The 20681-nt window shown below is 37.4% G+C and overlaps 1 protein-coding gene across 8 annotated transcripts in view; it reads left to right on the plus strand.

Annotated features, from left to right (window-relative positions):
* The window catches only part of DNM3 (dynamin 3), a 638181-nt gene that overhangs the window by 262158 nt on the left and 355342 nt on the right, over positions 1–20681 (plus strand). For all 8 annotated transcript variants that reach the window (XM_069545637.1, XM_069545635.1, XM_069545641.1 and 5 more), the window contains exons 11-12: positions 11949–12035; positions 16187–16257. In XM_069545637.1, coding sequence (XP_069401738.1) covers positions 11949–12035; positions 16187–16257 — 158 coding nt within the window. The remainder of the gene's footprint in view (positions 1–11948; positions 12036–16186; positions 16258–20681) is intronic.

Here is a 20681-nt window from a genome sequence, read left to right on the forward strand (position 1 = left end):
ATTTACTTCTGGTTTTCTTCTCTTCTCCTTTCCTTTCTCTGGATAATATCTCCCATAGTTCAGCTACCACTTAAAACATTGTTGATTCCCAGAGTTATGCTGCTGGTTCAAGCTTCTTAACCAAAATGGTCTACTCTACAGTCTACTGCAACTGCCTCCTCTTCTTACTTAACGTCCTAAACAGGGTTCCCCCCCCCCCCCGCCAAAATAAATAAATAAATAAATTACTCCAGTGACCTCCTAACTGATCTTATTACTTCTAATCTGGTCATCTTCAAATTCATCCTCCTCACTGTTGTGAAAATGGCCTTTCTAAAACATGCGCACAAACAAAACAACAAAAAAGATCTCAAAACAGCTAAAAAAAAAATATGTGCACATATTTTTTGCCTGTTCCTTCAAAATTATTTAATGGCTCCTTATATCTTAAGAAAATTCTAATCATTTGTGGTTGTTTTTAGTTTCACCGTTTGATCTCCGAATACTTCTCCAGCTACATCTGTTGTCACTTTTTGCTTGCTTCAGCCATTCTAAGTGATTTTTTTTATTCACAAAAATTTTTCCTCCCTTTAATATTTGCACATGTGATTTTGTTTGTTTAGAAAGTATCCTTAAGATACAGCTCAATCATCATTTTTCCTGCAAAGCTTCTGTGAACCCTTTCTTGGTCTCTATCTTCACTCCCTTCTTAGTGCTGTAATTGTCACCCTGTGTTTACTTCTGTCATAGCAATTATGATACTGCAATGCAATTTGGAATTTATTTGTTTAGGTGAATACCTCCTATTGCTGATGATAAGCTCCTTTGAAAAAGAGCTGTCTTTTGTCTTATCCTTGACACCTAATACAATGATTAACCATATATGAGATATTCTATAAATTATTATTAATAATTTAGATATTCTAAAGTTATCCTGATGCTAAAGAAATCTGTACTTGATTTAAAAAGAATATTTTATTCTGGGTTAACTAAAATATTCTTAAAAAAATTTTTTTTAAGTCACTTCTTTAAAAAATTTTTAATTTTATATTAGAGTATTAAGGGCTTCCCTGGTGGCTCAGAGGTTAAAGTGTCTGCCTCCAATACGGGAGACCTGGGTTTGATCCCTGGGTTGGGAAGATGCCCTGGAGAAGGAAATGGTATCCCACTCCAGTATTCTTGCCTTTTTGGGGGCTTCCCTGGTGGCTCAGAGGGTAAAGCGTCTGCCTGCAATGCAGGAAACCCAGGTTCGATTCCTGGGTCAGGAAGATCCCCTGGAGAAGGAAATAGCAACCTACTCCAGTACCCTTGCCTGGAAAATCCCATGGATGGAGAAGCCTGGTAGGCTACAGTCCATGGGGTTGCAAAGAGTTGGACACGACTGAGTGACTTTACTTTCACTTCCATAGTTGATTAAAAATGTGTTAGTTTCAGGTGTACAGCAAAGTGATTGAGTTATACATATACGTGTATCTATTCTTTTTTAAATTATTATCCCATTTCAGTTATTACAGAACTTCGAGCAGAGTTCCATGTGGTAAACAATAGGTTCTTGTTGATTATCTATTTTAAATCAGTCAGTTCAGCTCAGTCATGTCCGACTCTTTGCTACCCCATGAATGGTAGCACACCGGGCCTCCCTGTCCATCACCAACTCCTGGAGCGTACTCAAACTCATGTCCATAGAGTCAGTGATGCCATCCAGCCATCTCATCCTCTGTTGTCCCCTTCTCCTCCTGCCCCCAATCCTTCCCAGCATCAGGGTATTTTCCATTGAGTCAACTCTTCTCATGAGATGGCCGAAGTATTGGAGTTTCAGCTTTAGCATCAGTCCTTCCAAAGAACACCCAGGACTGATCTCCTTTAGAATGGACTGGTTGGATCTCCTTGCAGTCCAAGGGACTCTCAAGAGTCTTCTCCAACACCACAGTTCAAAAGCATCAATTCTTCGGCGCTCAGCTCTCTTCACAGTCCAGCTCTCACATCCATATATGACCACTGGAAAAACCATAGCCTTGACTAGACGGACCTTTGTTGGCAAAGTGATGTCTCTGCTTTTTAATATGCTATCTAGGTTGGTCATAGTGAAAGAAAGTGAAAGTGAAGTCGCTCAGTCGTGTCTGACTCTTTGCAACCCGTGGACTGTAGCCTACCAAGCTCCTCTGTCTATCGGAGAAGGCAATGGCAACCCACTCCAGTACTCTTGCCTGGGAAATCCCATGGACGGAGGAGCCTGGTAGGCTGCAGTCCATGGGGTCATGAAGAGTTGGACAGGACTGAGCAACCTCCATCCATAGCAGTGTGTAAATGTTGATCCTAAACTCCCAATCTATCCCTCCCCCCATTCTTTTTCCCAGATCTTGGATCATCTTCACTATTATTATTCTGAATTGTTTTTGCTATCTCCACTTCACTTAGTTGTTCTTCTGGGATTTTATCTTGTTCCTTCATCTGGGACATATTCCTCTGCTGTCTCATTTTGTATAACTTTCTGTGTTTGTGGTTTCTGTTCCACAGGCTGCAAGATTGTAGTTCTTCTTGCTTCTCCTGTCTGCTCTCTGGTGGATGAGGCTATCTAAGAGGTTTGTGCAGGCTTCCTGCCAGTTGTGACTGGTTTCTGCCCACTGGTGGGTGTAACTGTGTCTTTTCCCTCTGGTGGGCAGGGCTGTGCTCAGGAAGACTTTAAGTAGCCTATCTGCAGATAAGTGGGTCTGTGTTCATGCCTGGTTGATTGTTTGGCCTGTGGCATCCCACCACTGGAGCCTACAGGCCATTGAGCAGGGTCAGGTCTTAGGGAGGAAATGGTGGCCTCCTGGAGGGCTCACGTCAATAAGTACTCACCAGAACTGCTTCTGCCAGTGTCTTTATCCCTACAGTGAGCCAAAACCCCTCATCTCCAGTACTAGCAGGTAGTCTGGCCCAATCTTTGAAAAGGTCACTGCTTTTTCTCTGGGTCCTGGTGCATACTTGTATGTATCCTCTAAGGGTGAAGTTTATGTTTCCTCCAGTCCTATGGAATTCCTGTGATCCAACCCTGTTTGCCTTCAAAGCCACATTCTCTGGGGCCTCCTCCTATTGCCAGATCTCCAGCCTGGGAATTCTGATGTGGGGCTCAGGACTTTCACTCCTGTGGGAGAACTTTTGTAGTGTACTTATTTTCCAGTTTATGTGTTGCCTACCTGGTGGGTCTGGGATTTGATTTTATCATGATTGTGCCCTTCTACCATCTCCTGTGGCTTCTTCTTTGTCTTTGGATGTAGGGTATCTTTTTGATAGGTTCCAACATTCTTTCTTTTTTTTGTGAATGGTTGTTCAGCAGTTAGTTGTGATTTTGGTGTTTTTGTAATAAAGAGTAAGTGCATGTTCTTCTACTTTGCCATCTTGCAACCTTTAGCTAACCCTTTTAAAATGATAAAAATCTGGACAGGTTTTCTTTCAATCTATTTTTTCCTTATTCCTTGATCTAATGTTTTTGATTTTTGGCCTTATTTTGTCTACCCTACATTTTTTTTACTTTGAAACTGGTCTAATTAAAGTCATTTGTAAAGCAAAATAATCCTAATTAAAGTTGAGTATGCCACACCTTAATTTACTTGACCCTTTTTGAGCACAACCCATAAATAAGATGACCATATAATTTATTAGCCAACATAGGACATTTTTGAGATTGAAAGGGGGAACTGCCAGTACTTTCACTTGAATAATATGAGTAAACCAAGACTGCTCCAGGCAATCTGAAATGTATAGTTACTCTCACTGTATTGTGGATATATATATATATTCTGTAAGATGGTATGGAAAAACCCAAACAAACTTTTTGGCCAACCCATTACACATACATGCATATATATTTATAATCTTAAAACAGTGTTTTCATTTACAATTCCTCATGTTGAATTTCTTATGTGTAAAATATTTAACTTCATTTTTCTTAAGCCACATAAATAAACATCATTGAAAAACATGGGATTTATGCATGTTCACATAACAAAGCACAAAGCTAAACTGGGGGAGTGCAACTATTTCTTGGATATGTTCTCACTGTTGTCTCAGGGGCACTGGAGGACAGGACAGGAACCTTTGAGTTTTATGAGCTATTTGGCTTCACTCCAGGGACATCTCAACTTTGGAGTTTCTCTGGTGGGCATCATCTTTCAGCTGCTTTTCTCTACCTCCTTTTCTCCAGTGCATCATCACAGGGTCTTGAGCTTCTTTGCAGGAAGCACTGAGAGGAACAGCTTGTTTTTTTTAACCACAGTTTAGCAACTGTGCCATTTATTGGCCTCTTGGGAAGCCACATTCTTGGATCACCATCATACCAATTAATTGATTTTTTTCCTCTGCTTAGAAAAAAGCTTTTCAAAGAAATAAAAAAGATATGCTAGCTGGTTATTAGAAATACTGGGAAAGATTTTTCATTATAAAGTTCTGTGAGAAGAAATGCTGAGTTCTGTGGGATGTTAGGTAAGTAAATATCTGATTCTGAATACACATAACTAAGCAAGTGAATCTGAAGACCTAACCATGGCTTTCAAGACCCTGCATGATCTCGCTCCTTTTCATTTCTAAACTCCTCCCCATCTCCCTCCCCACAGTCCACTCCAGCTACACTGGTTTCCTTGTTTCTTCAACAGATCAAGGAGATGTGGTGGCAAGGCCTTTGCATTTCTCATTCCCAATGTTAGAAATACTCTGCCTCAAGATTCCTGCATGGGTCACATCCTCACTTCTTTCAGGTCTCTGCTCAAATGCCATGTGATCAGAGTCTTCCTCTGACTTGTCTGCCTACAACTGCATATGCTTCCCTTTGAATACACACACAGACACTCATCTACTTAGCAAACTTTTTCTTTGCAGCACATATGATCACATGAATTATACTATATATGTCTTTTGTTTTTGTTGTTGGACAGTAAAGGGACTTGGAGCTTGGAAAGTAGAGTGTAAGCTCCCTGAAAGTAGGGATGTGATTTGTTAAGCCCATCACTCTAGTCATAACCCCTAAACACCAGGTTTTCAATAATAAGTATGGAATCAGTAATTGAATACAGAATCATGTCTCATTCATTTGGTGGGCAATTATCATTTTGGCTAAAGTAGTCACTTGAGTACCTCCCATGAAAGCTTGTAGGAGGAAGGAGAAGAGCTGCAAAACATCATGCTTAAGTAGGATTTTTTTTTTTAGGTCTGGGTGGATCTGCTCTTGTTTTCAATCTGTACATAAAGACTTACATTTCGCCTCTTCTAATGGTTGGCTGTCCAGTCAAACACTTGCTTTGCATACAGCCAGATGCCCATGTAATGGACCATGGTACTCAGATTTCAAATCAGGCTGTGCATTAAAATTTGAGTCATTTATTGAGTTTTATTCAAAATTCAGTGGATCAGTGATAAAGAATCCATCTGCCAATGCAGGAGACATGGATTGGATCCTTGGGTCAGGAACATTCCCTGGAGGAGGAAATGGCAACCTGCTCCATATTCTTGCCTGGAAAACCCCATGGACAGAGGAGCCTGGTGGGCTATAGTCCATAGAGTTGGACACAACCTAGTGACTGAGCATGCATGCACATATGAAATTCAGTCCTGGGACTTGGCTAAAAGTCAAGAGATAGGGATCTCACCTTTTAATTTCACAGTTCATTAAAAGATTCATGATCTTTGCAATTAACTCTTAATTTGTAATTTACCCTGGCCCCTGCTTTTCCTCTTGCCTTCAGCATGATTTTTCTTGTTCCATTTTAACCACTCAATAATGTCTATCAGCAATAAATGTGAAGTGATGATGAAAACCTGATTATTGTCTTCAGATTTTTTTTGACCCAGCACCAACACCACTCTGCAGTTCTATTCAGATGTTTTCTGAATAACTTAATGAGACAATAGCTCTTCTGACTATCTTTCAGGTTTGTTTCACTCAAGGCTGGACTTTTTGTTTCTATTCCTTTGTTACTGTTGTTTACTTGCCAAGTTGTGTCTGACTTTTTTGTGACCCCATGGACTGTAGTCTGCCAGGCTCCTCTGTCCTTGGGATTTTCCAGGCAAGAATACTGGAGTGGGCTGCTAATTTATTCTCCAGGGCATCTTTCCGACCCAGGGATCGAACCCTTGTCTCCTGCATTGGCCAGTGGATTCTTTACCATGGAGCCACAAGGGAAGCTCTTTTAACTCCTTAGCATCTGCTAAACAACACTAGCATACTCTTCATTTCTTTGTTTAGAAGAAATGATAAGGTCAGAAACATGAAAGAGAACATACAAACTTACTACATATGTTCTTCTTTCACAGACCTCACCATTTCTTCCATTATTTGTAGACAATACTTGAGGTTTGGGATTTGCCCACTTGGAGAGAGAAGGAGGGCTAACAGCATTTCTTTCTGACTGCTTTACCTAAGGCCACCTGGATGGACTCTGGCCCTTTCCCTTTTTACCAGCTTTACTTAGATCTTCCTAGACTTCTCATAAGTCTACCCCTAAAATATCAAATCATCAATAAATTTACCCTTGTGCAGTTTCTTGACCTGTTTGTACTACAGTTTCTCCTCATCTTTGATCACTTTTGTAAATGAGAATACTTCTGTTTTTCCTTTTTTCATAACAAATGTGTGTGCCCAAATAAGTATTCTCTCATCCCCTGAATAAAGCCAATATTATGCTACATGGAAATTAAAAATCACTAAGGGTTTTGGGGGCAGATTTTAATTCACATAAATAGAATGAAACTATTGTAAGCTTTTATGAGCCTGGCAGTCCATGGGATTGCAAAGTGTTGGACACGACTGAGCGACTAACACTTTTTCTCTTTCACTTTTCATAAGCAGTAAAATCATTGTTGCTACTCAGTTTGTAGTACATAGCCAACACTGGATGGTTTATAGCATTTTGATCAAAACAGAGCCCATAACTTTAGGTCAGCCAAATCAATCAACTCAGGTCATGCACATAAAATAAATTTTATTCTATTTTTAGTTTATTTTCTCATTTATGTTTTGTATGCAACTGTGAACACATAGTTGCCTAATAACCTGAGTCTTTGCTTAAGGCACTGAACTAGTTACTCTTGAAGGTATAGAAATCTTGCCTGACCTTGTATCTGATCCAAGATAAACCTAATAGCATGGCTCTCATGATCTGATTAATCAATGGTTAATACACTTTATAAGCTTATGATTTATTTTTATTGTATAGAAATGTCTTCCAAGTGATTTTTTTTTTCTTCTAGGGAAAAATGTGGTCCATGCTTAAAATTAAATTTTTATATTGATGTTTCATCAAAATAATTAAATACTATCCTAAATAATACTTAAAACATTGGATTTTATTAAAATATGTTTTTGTATATAAAAGATGATGGTACTATAATACTTTGCCTCAGAACATGTACAGTTCTGCACGTAATTAAAATGAAAATGAAAACAGAATTAAAATTTTCTCTTAGAATTATCTATTTAAAATTTTGATACCTAAATACATATATGTTGTATTATTGCTCCATTGAATCTTCATTATTATTTTAAAATATGCAACATAATTTCAACATAAGCTATTTAGAAGTAATTTATCATTTAACAGTTGTTCAGCTTTGTCTGGAAGTTTTATTGTCATTGTTTAAGCATCAAGTCTTCTGAGGCCTTCTCAGAGCAGATTAACCTCTAACTACTTTGTGTTTCTCCTTGCTTTTTGTGAGATCTTTCTCTTGTATGACAATTATCTTTATAATCAATCTGCCACTCAAAACTGTGGTTTTTAAGATCAGGTGCTTTGACATAAACTGAGCATAGAGCTACCTTTTACATGTGCCCAGTAAATGTTTAAGTGAATGACTGTGAAATAAATTTAAGAATATAAAATCATTATATCCAATAGCAAAGCCTTAATCCCTTGATCCTGTATAAATCAATTTTCAGAATATATAAGTAATTAATAAAAGAATAGAAATCTAATGATGGTGACTTCTAGGTTAATATTATTTTGGCATACATGATTAACACTTTGACTGACAAAATAAATGTGTTCTTACAGTGGTAAGCTTTTAATTCAACATCCAGAGCAAAAGAGATTGAAAATTATAATGACAAACATTTGAGAAAACTGATTGCATCTTCAGTAAGAGATATTGAAGAGTAGTGAGGGACTGAAGTGAGTGATCAGTTGAGTATCTCTTGAAGCTAAGTAGAGAGTCAGGCAAACTGAGCAGTGAAAAGTGAAAGGGACCCTGTTAAATGAACTAATGAAATGAGTGGCAGAAAGTCATTTTGAATGTCAGTAGGACATATTTTTGGCCTTCTTTCTGTATGTATCATGAAGAATCAGAACTGGACTATTACATTTGAGGGCCAGCAATTAAAGTCATCATTTTGATTTTTGTGCTCCTGAAGAGTTGGACACAAGTGAGCAACTTCACTCTCACTTTTCACTTTCATGCATTGGAGAAGGAAATAGGAACCCACTCCAGTGTTCTTGCCTTGAGAATCCCAGGGATGGCGGAGCCTTGTGGGCTTCCATCTATGGGGTCGCACAGAGTCGGACATGACTCTAGCGACTTAGCAGCAGCAGCAACCTTTTTACACTCCTACAGACCTTTTAAGATCAAGCAGTGAGAAACCATACTAACTTCATTACTGCCTTTCAGTAATGCCTAGATCTTTCACTGATTGCTGTCTCCCTCAATAGTTCTCCTCCTTTGCCTCCATGAGGGCAGTTCTTCTACTGTGTTCTCTTCCCTTTTTGTTCCACTTAGAATTTAAACTCATTTACTTCCAGTTATCTCAATTACTCAATTTAGACTTCCCTGTAGCTCAAACGGTAAAGAGTCTGCCTGCAATGCAGGAGACCAGGGTTCGATCCCTGGGTTGGGAAGTTCCTCTGGCGAAGGGAATAGCAATCCACTCCAGTATTCTTGCCTGGAGAATTCCATGGACAGAGAAGCCTGGTGGGCTACAGTCCATGGAGTCATAAGGAGTCGGACACGACTGAGCGACTAACACACATAACACATCTCAATTATATATATAAAAATATGGCTCTGGCAGGTTCCTTTCTCGGTGAAATTGAGCTTGGAAAGATCAGGAGACACACAAAAAACTCAGACCCCTGCCAAGGGCAGTAGACTGGAAGGTTCCTAATTGTTTCTACTTCATGAGATACTCTTGTCATTTTGGCCTTTCCTTGACATATGAGCATATGAGCCTGGGGTCCTTCATCTATCAAGTATTTAGTTTCTGAATAAATATTTATATTGCCACTCTTTGGTGTTTTAGAAATAATCTGCTGTAATCCATTTTTCTAAATATTGTTATAGGCTTTCCGGCCCTACTCAGTAGACCACTATTGCTTTTGCAGTCACTTATTTGCAGGAGTGTGGTTCTCTGTTAGTGAGACTATCATCAAAACAAGTGTGTACTGATAGCCTGGGATGATGTCTGAGGAGCAATTGCTCTGATGGTCTAGTGCAGGCTACTGGTTAGTGCTGCATGTACCACCTAGGTTCTCATTAGTCAAGGAGAAGGACAAACATTCATCAGCTATCCCTTACATACTTAGAAACTTTTTATAGGTCACGTAAAAAATAACTTTCAATGTTCTCAGAGTATAAAGGATGATACTATGAGATGATAGAACTTTCCTCGAAGAATATTTCCAGAACTCAGAATGGAAGCTGCATTTGTATCTTGAAGTTATTCATGAAATAAACCCTTAAATGAGCACATATCTCAGGATTCAGCTAGGAGTCTCAGTAAGGGGTAGCGGTTTCTGGTGATCTCATAAAAAGACACTAGGCTGTGAAATTTGAGTTGAACAGGCAGCCAGGTTTCTATGCTCTAATGATGTTTTTATAAAAGTACCTTATGTTATTGTAGAAAAATTGGAAAATGCAGAGATGTATGTAGAAAAAAATTAAAATTATGCCTAAGCCCACCATTCAAAGAGATTGTTACTATTAATATTTTGTAGTGTTGATATTTGTGTAGATTCTTTTCTGTGCACACACTTACAGGACAAGATGATTTACCATTATATATGATTTGTGATCATGATGGTTCCATGAAGTAGTGCAGTTTGCTATCTTGCCAAGGCACTGGTGTACATCATGCATGCTGAAAAATCCATGTGCTCAGTGACACCAGTGACCATGGAGCAGTCACATTTCAGGGAGACCCAGGTTATGAGTTAGGGGAAATATTATGTGCTATAGTATTTATTACTCAAGGATTTAGGAATTTTTAAGGTCTTGGGCTATATTCCTGAAGGATATATGATGGCCTTTGTGTGTGTATATGTGTGTGTGTGTGTGTGTGTGTGTGTATGTGGGTTTGCGTATACTTGTGTGTAATCAGATTATGTATTTAGTAGCCTGATTTTTTTTTCTTCTCCCAGTATCTATTTTAGACACTTTATCATATTATTAGATATTATAAATTAGTGTTAAAAATCAAATATTAGACATTATTTGGAATGGCTTATTACATCCCATTAGTAGACTTACCTTAATTTATTTAACATCATTGGATACCTAGGTGGTTTATAAAATTATGTTTATTTGTCTTACTGTTGCTGTTCCAAGTAATGCTATGATGAATTTCCTTATTATTTTAGAATCTCATGAAATAATTAGGCTGATGCTTGTATGAGCCTTTAAGATGGTTGATACATATTGCCAAATTGCTTAACAGAAAGATTATTCTCATTGACATCCCTTCAGTAAGTTTAAACTGTGCTAGTTTTAATATACCTTCACATCTATAGTCTTATAAAAATAATTATAGCAATTTGACAACATAATGGTTCTTATCTTTCTTTGCATTACTCTCTTTGAACAGTGTCATATTTCTCCCTGCTTACTGACCATTAAATTTCTTTTTAAATTAAGTCATGTGTTTTTGCCTGTTTTTATGTAAGGTATTAGTGTTATCTTACTAATTTGCAAGTGCTTTTTAATATAAATGGAATTAAAGTTTGCTTGTCATAAGCCATGAATTTGCCTACTTTTCTCTGAAGACCACACCCTTGCTCTCTGCACTGAACTTCCTTTACTTCTTTGACCACTCATTGTCCCTGTCCTCCAGCACCTTATACCCATTCCTGTGCTTGTCAAGCTCCATTTTTCCCACAACCATTCCCACACAACTTTACCTGACTACATCCTCTTTTTAGATTAGGCTTCCTTGAATATCCTTGTATCAACCTTTTCTTCTTCCTCCTTTCACTGAGAACAACTATAATTCATTCATTCACTTTTGCAAACTAAATTTTAGACAATTACCTGAATAATTTATATGGGGTAAGTGATTGACATGTATTATTTCTACAGTTTTGCCAAAAATATGTACATAAAAGCCCATATGTTAGGGGAGAATTTTTTAAAAACTGATCTCTCTGGTTCATGGAATGAATCATCCTCAAAGAGTAATGGACAAGACCATGAACTCTAAAGTCCTTGGGGTTGGAATTCAGGACCCACTGATGTTGAACTGTATAGTCTTGGGCAAGTTATTTAACCTCGCTGGGCTTTGCTTTCCTCCTCTATAATGAGGTTAATAATCAGATCTATCTTTTATGATTATTGTGCATTTTTGAATGAGGTAATTCATGCAGTGCTGGACTGTGGTAAGCGCTCTATAAATGTTAGTCATTATCGTCCTTTTCATCCTCATTTCTGTCTTCTTCATCTTTGAACTTTATTAAGTGCTAACTCTGTACAGCAGAGTGCTGGATGCTATCCGGGTCTCTGTTTTCTTTGTAGGGAATTGCTCTGCTGGTTTTGAAGTGTTTTATCTCAGATAATATAGTTACTTCTGTTTGTAGTTTGTGAAATCTCTCTGTCACTCTGCCATCTTCTTTAGGATATTTCACTTCTGCTTACAGAACGGTAATGCATGTCTTCTGGAATATAACATAACTTATCTCTTTCTTTTTTGGCAGTATAAATATTTGAGTATTAACACTGAAATCTGTTTCTCTTGATAGCTGGCAAACTTCCCCAGACTCTGTGAGGAAACGGAAAGGATTGTTGCTAACCACATTCGTGAGCGAGAAGGGAAGACAAAGGACCAGGTGAGGAAAGACCTTCCCTGGTGGGCAGGGTCCTTGTGGGAAGTGGAAGGTCTCTCCAAGGTTGTTTGGTGGTCTCCAAGAGTTGGCCTATCCCTGAATGGAAAAAAAAAACAAACTGAGAACACCACCACATATGTTTATTTTTATTTATTTATGAATATTATACATGTGTTGCTATACTAACAGCTTATGTATATGTTAAAAATGTAAACATATATAAAGACTTTAGAAAGATAACATTTAAAACACAGTAATAGGGCTTCCATTATTTTTTCCTTAATGCTCTATGAATCATCATAGAGCATGTATTAATACACACTTCACTTTGAAAACCACTAATCCAGAAACATACCAGATTTTTTCTTTGAGATAAGATGTCTTAACTTTTCATGAGCACAGATGGGCACCAAAATATTCATAAATTCCTAAAATGTTTTGCAAAATGTTTAGTGCTTTTATTTATTTATTTATTTATTTATTTTTGCTTGAAGAGACTGGATAAAGCTATTCATCAGCTTATCCATGGAATCTATGACTAAAAAAATTAAAGTGTTTAAGGATATTTATATATAAAAATTTAAAACAATTATTTAAATATTTAAATAATTTAAAACATTAAGGATATAATGTTTTAAGCATTTCTATTTTGTAACTATTTATATATATGGTTGGTAAAGAGTGACCTTGAAATTGTCTTTGAATCTTGGCTAGCTCTATGAATGAAAGATTATTTTCAGGTGAGGATAATTCGTTAAAAAAGGACTACATGAGAATTATAGAAGCTTCTTAAATTTAGGTAGATGTTTTCTTAGTTACTTATAACATTTTATAAAGGGAAGCAAAAAGGTTTGCAGATGCTCTTCAATTCCAGGACACAGCTGCAAGTGTGACAGTGTGGAGAGGACACTGGCCTCTAGCCATGTGTTCACCAGAGAATAACATGTTCCTGAGCAGATCACTTCTCGGGACTGTTGTTTTCTCATGTACAATGTTGAAATGTTGGTCTATATGATCTCTGAAGTCCTCTGTAAGTTAGAATTCTGGGATTTTGTGGTTCTTAAGTGAGTTGGAAAGGAGGAGAGAAAGAACTGGGTAAAAGGAGGAAGGTAGAATAGAAGAGAGAGGTAGACACAGACCATAGGGAGAGAGACATATGCAACATGCATAGATCAGAAGTGGAAGAAATAGGCTTTGTGACTTAGTGGAGATAAACAAATCAATATTAACTCATGAGTCAGTGAAAACTAGCTTGGTCCTCAGGATATACAACCCGAGACCAGGAGTTCCCCTGCATACCTGATGTCACACCTATTGCTGGACCAAGAAACAAATTCTGGTATCAGCTGTACTCCTGACCTTAAGTAAATAAGATAACCATTTTAATTTGTATTTATTCAATGCAATTCAAATGATAATACATTTTACTTAACTCTTAGGGGTCCTATGTAAAAAAAAAATACCAAGGAAAAAAGTAGTACAATTATTATCTAAATTATCTTTTGTGTTTATATCTGAATTGGTTGTTAACTTCTTGATGTTTCATGTTTCAGAGATTTGTTGTACTGAAGTGACAAACTTATTGTCATGAAGACTGTGGGCTCTGGGTTCAGACTGCCTGAGTTCGAATCCATGCTCTATCATTTTACTTTATGTGTAAATGAATAAGTTATTTACAGTTGTGTCTCCTCACCTGGAAGTGAATAATAATGGTAGTTAACTCATAGGCATTTTGTGAACATGAAATAAAGTAATCCAAATAAGGTTCTTAGTTCTTCATTAAGTTGTTCTTGTTGTTATTCCTAAAGAGCTATGATACACAGTAGAGATGAGAAATCATTTTTTTCCCTAATTTTGAGATAGACTTTCTCTCATCTACCTCTGATGGAGTGATTAATTCATTCCCCAAGTGGAGTTAAGGGAGGGAGTGAGCATCTCCCTTCTAAGTGACTGTCTTAGGTGGCCTGGTCTGACAGTTAACCACCTGAAGAAGCTGGTGTTTGCTACAAGTAATACAGACGTCTGTGGCATAGAAAAATACATTCATGCTTTTGGTAATGTGAACATGTCAGTTTGCATAGATTTCACATTTGAGTTCTGAACTTCATGCTGCTTGAGGCCATATGTTACTTCTGAAGTAATTGGTCAGAGAGTGACCCATTTCCATAGGCCTCTGTACAAGAACTGCTCTGAGGTATTCTTGCAGTTTTCTCAAAAAATGAAATTATTACCGACTTCTGCTCTGGAAACTTCTTGGGGGAAAATTCTTGAGAATTAAAATATGAAAAACCATAAATCTATCTGTGAACTTTTTTCTAAAACAGAGGGTTTTTTGGAACTTTGATGTGTGCCTGTTATTCCAGGTGCTCCCATACATCTAAATGCATGTTGAAATGACTGACTTTGTGGGTGATTACTGCTACCAGGAGTAGCTTTACTTTTTTTCAACTAAATATTCAATAGCTGTGGGTGAGAAAGGCAGTGAGAAACTCTGAGAGAGTGAAAAGAAGGAGAAAAAAATGTCCTATTTTCCTTTCCATCCCCCACATGCGACCTGGCTGTTTTCCTAGGATGAACACAGACTCCCAGTTTCCAGGAATATGAATGAGAACAGCCATAGTTGCGATTTTTCTTCCACTTTTCCCCTGTGCTGCAATCCAAGTGAATGTGCTTGAACGGCCAAGATACTCATGACAACCTTTGGCGATGCTGAGAATTATGTAGATATTTTTCTCTTTATGGTGACAACTATTTATTTGTGTTTAAATATTATGCCTTATTTATCCAGACTCCTGACCAAATGGATTTGGGGGTATAAAATTTAATAGAATCTGGCTTTATTGTAGGGAGAATAGTGGCAGTGTCACAGATAATCTCATAACTATCACTCCTCCTAACTCTTCAGTTTTTTTCATTAAGAGAAGAAACAAAACTATATGATGCTATGAAAATTTTCATACAAGTATGATATTGTTAACCCAGTAGTACCTGGGTATAAACTTTATGTTGGTAGTGGGGATGATTTGGGGTGATTCATTTACTCTTTTTTGGTAGGCCCCTTGGGGTTCACCATAATGTTTGGTCAGATGACGAACTGAAATTAGCCATAAAAGCAGAGACCAGAGCATTGGGTAATGAGTGAGAAACAAAAATACTTGGCCATGTATTAACTATATGGGAATAAATTGCTCCCTTTAAAGTAAACTGTTCTTCAAGGCTGGTAGATAGTTATGGAATTTACAGCCAAAACTATTTATCAGGCTTGCGTTATGTGTATCATGCTAGATTCTACGGATAAAGTGATGAACAAGATAAGTATAATCTCTGCCTCCATGGAGCTGACTGTCTTGGATGGAAGCAAAACATCAAACAAAATATAATATAAATAATTAATTACATTTGTGGTAAACACGTCAAAGAAAAATATAGGGTTTAATAAATAAAAATATAGCCATGATATATAGATTATATGAGAGTAAATAGCATGATTCTAGGCCTTGGGCAAGGATCAGAGAAGGCTATCCTGATGAAGCACCTACTGGGGAGCATTACATTGACTTTGCCAGTGAACTGTTATCATGGTGCTTTGATGCACTCAGAAGTCACCTTCAGTGAAGCCTATTGATCATAAGGAGGCTTTCTATTTATTTGGATATTGCCTTTTTGAGTTGGTTGATGGGATAGTTCTCCTGATTGCCTAGAGGGAGCTTAAAGAGGAGAGGAGAAACAAGAGATGATGTTGCTATTTTGTGGCTAATGTATAGTGTCTGCAGGAACAGACTGCTCTGAGCAACTCCCTGTGGGCTTTTTGCCACGTATCTTTTTATATATATGTCCTTTTGAATGTTACACCTACATTTTAGGGGCATAGAATAATTCTAGGTTCTGTGTTAAGCTGGCAAAGAGTACATGCCTGTAAACTATAATGCTGTTGTTTTCAAGTGTGACTCAGATGTTTCATATAGATTTTTTGTTTTTGAATTTAGAGTAAAAATTATGAGAGTGTAATGAAAAAAAATAGTGCCACTTTTCATTCTAGCTGAAATATCCTTTTAAAATTGGATAAAGATAAATAATTTGTAGGCAATTACTGAATTTAGTGTTGAGAATATTTAAGATGGGTTTTTACTGAAGTGATTTTCTTTGACTTACAGGTGCTGCTGTTGATCGACATCCAAGTCTCCTACATCAACACCAACCATGAAGATTTCATTGGCTTTGCAAAGTACGTGAAAATCCTTGCTTGTCATATGCGTTTCTCCTGCTGGTTTGTCTCTAATATACATTATGAATTTCTCCTACAACCTCATCATCTTTCGAGAGTACATTCTGTGTCAGGATTAACTCTGAGTTAACCTACTGAGGAGGTCCGAGCCTCATGGCCTTGGGGTCATGTTCTCTGGCTAACGGAGCTGACTTCTTTATTGTGTAGCATGTGAAATCATATGTAGCTCAGATACTCCTTGTTTTTGGATGATGATCTGCAGTTTGTACTTGAGCTCCCATAGATAAGCAGTAACAGATGCACATTTAAAATCAGTTTGGGAATAATTTCTCACATAAATTTGAAATATCAAGCATGTTTCACAATATACATGCTATTTGGACATCCCTAAGTCAGAATGGGAGTTGCAAGGTAGCTCAGTGGTAAAAAAAAAATCTGCCTGCCATTGCAGGAGACTCAGGAGATGCAGGTTTGATTCCTGGGTTGGGAAGATCCCCTGGAGGGGGAAATGGCAATCTACTCCAGTATTCTTGCCAAGAAAATTCTGTGGACAGAGGAGCCTGGCAGGCTACAGTCCATGGGGTCGCAAAGAGTTGGACATGACTGAGCAACATAGCACATACACAGACACACACACAAATCAGAATATTGAGGCTTATTTTTCAAAACTGCCTTTTGTGAACTTAGATGTAGTCTTTTTGGATGAACGTTCTCTTGTCTATATATTTATATAGTGAAGTGAAAGTGAAGTCGCTCAGTTGTGTCTGACTCAGGCTCCTCCATCCATGGGATTTTCCAGGCAACAGTGCTAGAGCGGATTGCCATTTCCTTCTCCAGGGGATCTTCCTGACCCAGGAACTGAACCCAGGTCTCCAGCATTGCAGGCAGACGCTTTACCGTCTGAGCCACCAGGGAAGCCCCATAAGAGAACTTTATATAAGCTTGTCTATTTATTGCCATTCTGTTATACATGTACTCCATTATATGCCAATATTCTATTGCTGTATTCACAGATATTATCAGGTAAACATTTTTCTTAATTATTCAAGGTTGGTTATTTATTGTGTGACATTTTCAAGACCCTAAATTTACCATTTTTTTTCTGCACTTCAGTGGAATCAGTTTTCTAATTGCTTTCAAAGAATTTTGATTCCAATTCTAAAATATGCTAATGGCATGTGAGTGATTCCAACTTTAAGTATATAATTTATATAAAAAACAAAGAGACCTACGTACTGTTACTTGTACTGTGTATTCAAGAACAGGGACAAATGAAAAAATAAAACACAAGAAAATGTAAAGCTACACTGACCTAGTTTTACATTTTGAGTTTGAGGAAACAGATATTTAGGTCATGTGATCTAAACTAAACAATGGCCTAAAGAATTTATAGACATGTTTTAGAAAGGAAGGGCACAATTATTCAACAGAAAATTGTCTCATTGTAGACTTGGCCTAACCAGTAGTGTAGTTATTATTAGTGTCTGATACACTGATTTTTGTTTTTGGTACATTCAATTCAGTTCAGTTCAGTTCAATCGCTCAGTCGTGTCTGACTCTTTGCGACCCCATGAATTGCAGCATGCCAGGCCTCCCTGTCCATCACCAACTCCCGGAGTTTACTCAAACTCATGTCCATCGAGTCGGTGATGCCATCCAGCAAGTTTTTTAAAACTGTTTTCTGTCTGTGACTTAATGTAAATTTGTTAGAACAAGTGATTAATGTGTTCCTTCAGACAACTGTCTTTTTAGCCACACTGCCCACTCCAGCTTCTAAATAGGTATCTATTCTGCTACCTTATTTTCTAGCCCTCCTAGCTCTCACTGTCTGAATTGCTCATTCCCTTCTGCAAAATGACCAGTGGGAAGAAACCTAGACTCTGAAGTGCCTTCTTGTCCCTAGGCCCGGAAGGGGGACCCAAGAATTTCTACATGATTTTCTGCGTAGTCAGTTAGCTCCTTGTGGCCTGTGCCCAGGCTCTACTCTAATTGCTTCAGTGGTGGTGGGGAATAAGAGCAAAAGAAAAAAAAATTGTCTTTTAGAGGTTGCTTAATAATTGAAAAATACAGAGAAATGCATGTAAAAATTTAAACTGACACATTCTCACTAGCTTCTTTGAGGAATTTCAAAGAAAAAGAAATCCTTGAGTCATTCAAAATAACAGGAATGCTGCCTTTCATGTTGATTTTTTATTGGTTACAAATGCCAGTGGATTTTTATAAAAATGTAGCAGATGTAGATATAAACTCGACACCATAACTTAAAAGTGAAAAGGATATCGCAGTGCTGTTCTGTTGTGGTTATCCCAACTCAAGGACGAAAGATAGAAAAAAATCATAACCAGTTTGGAAAGATTCAAATTTTGAACACATTTTTGTAACCAGAACAATTTAAATTTACCCCTATGTTCCCATTGAAGTGTTTTCCCCTCTAGTACTTATTTTTAAAGATAAATGTTCAGAGTTTATATTCTCCAGTAAATTTTAATATTTTCTACCTCAGAAGCTGTTGAACTAAATTATTATATTGGTTAGGTTTTCAAAGGTGAGTCTTCCCTGGGGGCTCAGATGGTAAAGCGTCTACCTGCAATGCAGGAGACCCAGGTTCAATCCCTGGGTTGGGAAGATCTCCTGGAGAAGGAAATGGCAGCCCACTCCAGTACCCTTGCCTGGAGAATCCCACGGACGGAGGAGCCTGGTAGGCTACAGTCCATGGGGTCACAAAGAGTTGGATGTGACTGAGCGACTTCACTTTTCAAAGGTATGTAATTTTGCAAATAAAAATACTTCAAGCACAGACTTTTGATGCAGTCTTTCTCTAATCCAGTTAACAGCCCCATTTTTCCAGCAATGAGATAGATTATGAACTTTTATGATAGTGGGGTATTAAACCGAAGCATTGTTCAAACTGCTTTAGAAACCCAGCAACTTTGCACATTTTTCATCTAATTTAAACTGAACACCTAAACTTCCATCTGAAGGGCTAGTCTGGGAGTCAGTGTTCTGAATTCTTTTTCCAAGATTTGCTGCTGATGAGGTTTGGGTTTTTGGCAAGTCACTTAGCCTCTCTGTATCTCAGTTTATTGGTCTATCAAATGGAATAATAATAAAAAAATCCCTGTGTTATATACCTTTCAGGATTGTCAGAAATTATGTGAAAATACTTTTGAAAACTGTGGTGTAGTCTCTAAAATTGGGAAAGCGCCATGCATACACATTTATACACATATATATGCACATGGGGGAATTTTGTTTCACAAGATGCACAATATTACTTCATCATGACATTTTAATGATTGGATTATGATTGCCACTAAAAGATTTTTTAGTTGCTGATGTTATCTCCAAATGTAATATTTTGCACTGGGACTCAGAGGTAAATGTTCTTTCCTTTTGAATGCCAAGTTGGAGTACATTTCAGTGTGACATGGGATAATTATGATGATGAAGAAATGTTCATTTCAAAATCACTTTGAGGGGTTGTGGTATTTTGTGTGTGTGTGCTTTTAAAAATTAAAAAAATATGGTTGTAGCTATAAATTTTAAAGTTGGCAGGAATGCTGTTTCCATGAAGGAAGAAAAGTCAAGCCATATTTGAAGACAATAATGTAAGTATTTTTAAGTTCTGAAGATAGAAAATTAACGTCTGGAGTTGAGGAAAATAAACATTAATTTCATGAGATTTTTAGAGATTTGCCAAAAGAGGAGGACCACCCCTCAAGATTTATAGGATGGTGATGTCCAGAGTATTTTACACATACAGTTTTTTTTTTCCAACTGGGATGACTTTTTGTTCTAAAAATTACCCCCCCCCCAAAAAAAGGAATGCAAATTGCTAAAACTGGATTAACGGAAAATTAAGTGTCAGAGTAGTGTCCAGGACATTTCAGTTCTTTCTGCTATAGAATTTATTCTGCCATGTTGAATATATGGAACTTTTTTTTTCATCTCCCAGCTATTTGTTAAACATGGACCATAAAATATGTACCATGTGTAACGCGTCCAAGTAAGCACTGCTGTAGACATACTTTGGAATTTCCTGATTTCTGAAGGCTTGATTTTTCAGTCGTAATATAGTTTCTGAACCTAAAAGTTTAGTATGCCAGAAGGATATATTAATTTTCCTCATGCCTTAAGGATTTTAATCTGTCATTCTTCCCAGTTGGAAAAAAAAAAAACCCTACATTCTATTTTTTTTAATACAACATAATTAGTTTTTGTTATTTAAGAGAATGAGCTATTCTAGTTATTCCTTTATTCACTTCCTCTCTTTCTCAGTAATCCTGTTGTCTGAATAGAAAGCAAACTTGTTAGCTGAATGCCTTGGGGAGTGAACTTTCAAATTCTTCTGCTCTTCTCCATTTTCATGGGCACAGTTTGCCTTCTGAGTTACTAAGATTTATGCAGTCCAGTGGTTTAAGAAA

Source organism: Ovis canadensis, chromosome 12 (assembly GCF_042477335.2).
Source record: "Ovis canadensis isolate MfBH-ARS-UI-01 breed Bighorn chromosome 12, ARS-UI_OviCan_v2, whole genome shotgun sequence".
NCBI classification, from domain to species: domain Eukaryota; kingdom Metazoa; phylum Chordata; class Mammalia; order Artiodactyla; family Bovidae; genus Ovis; species Ovis canadensis.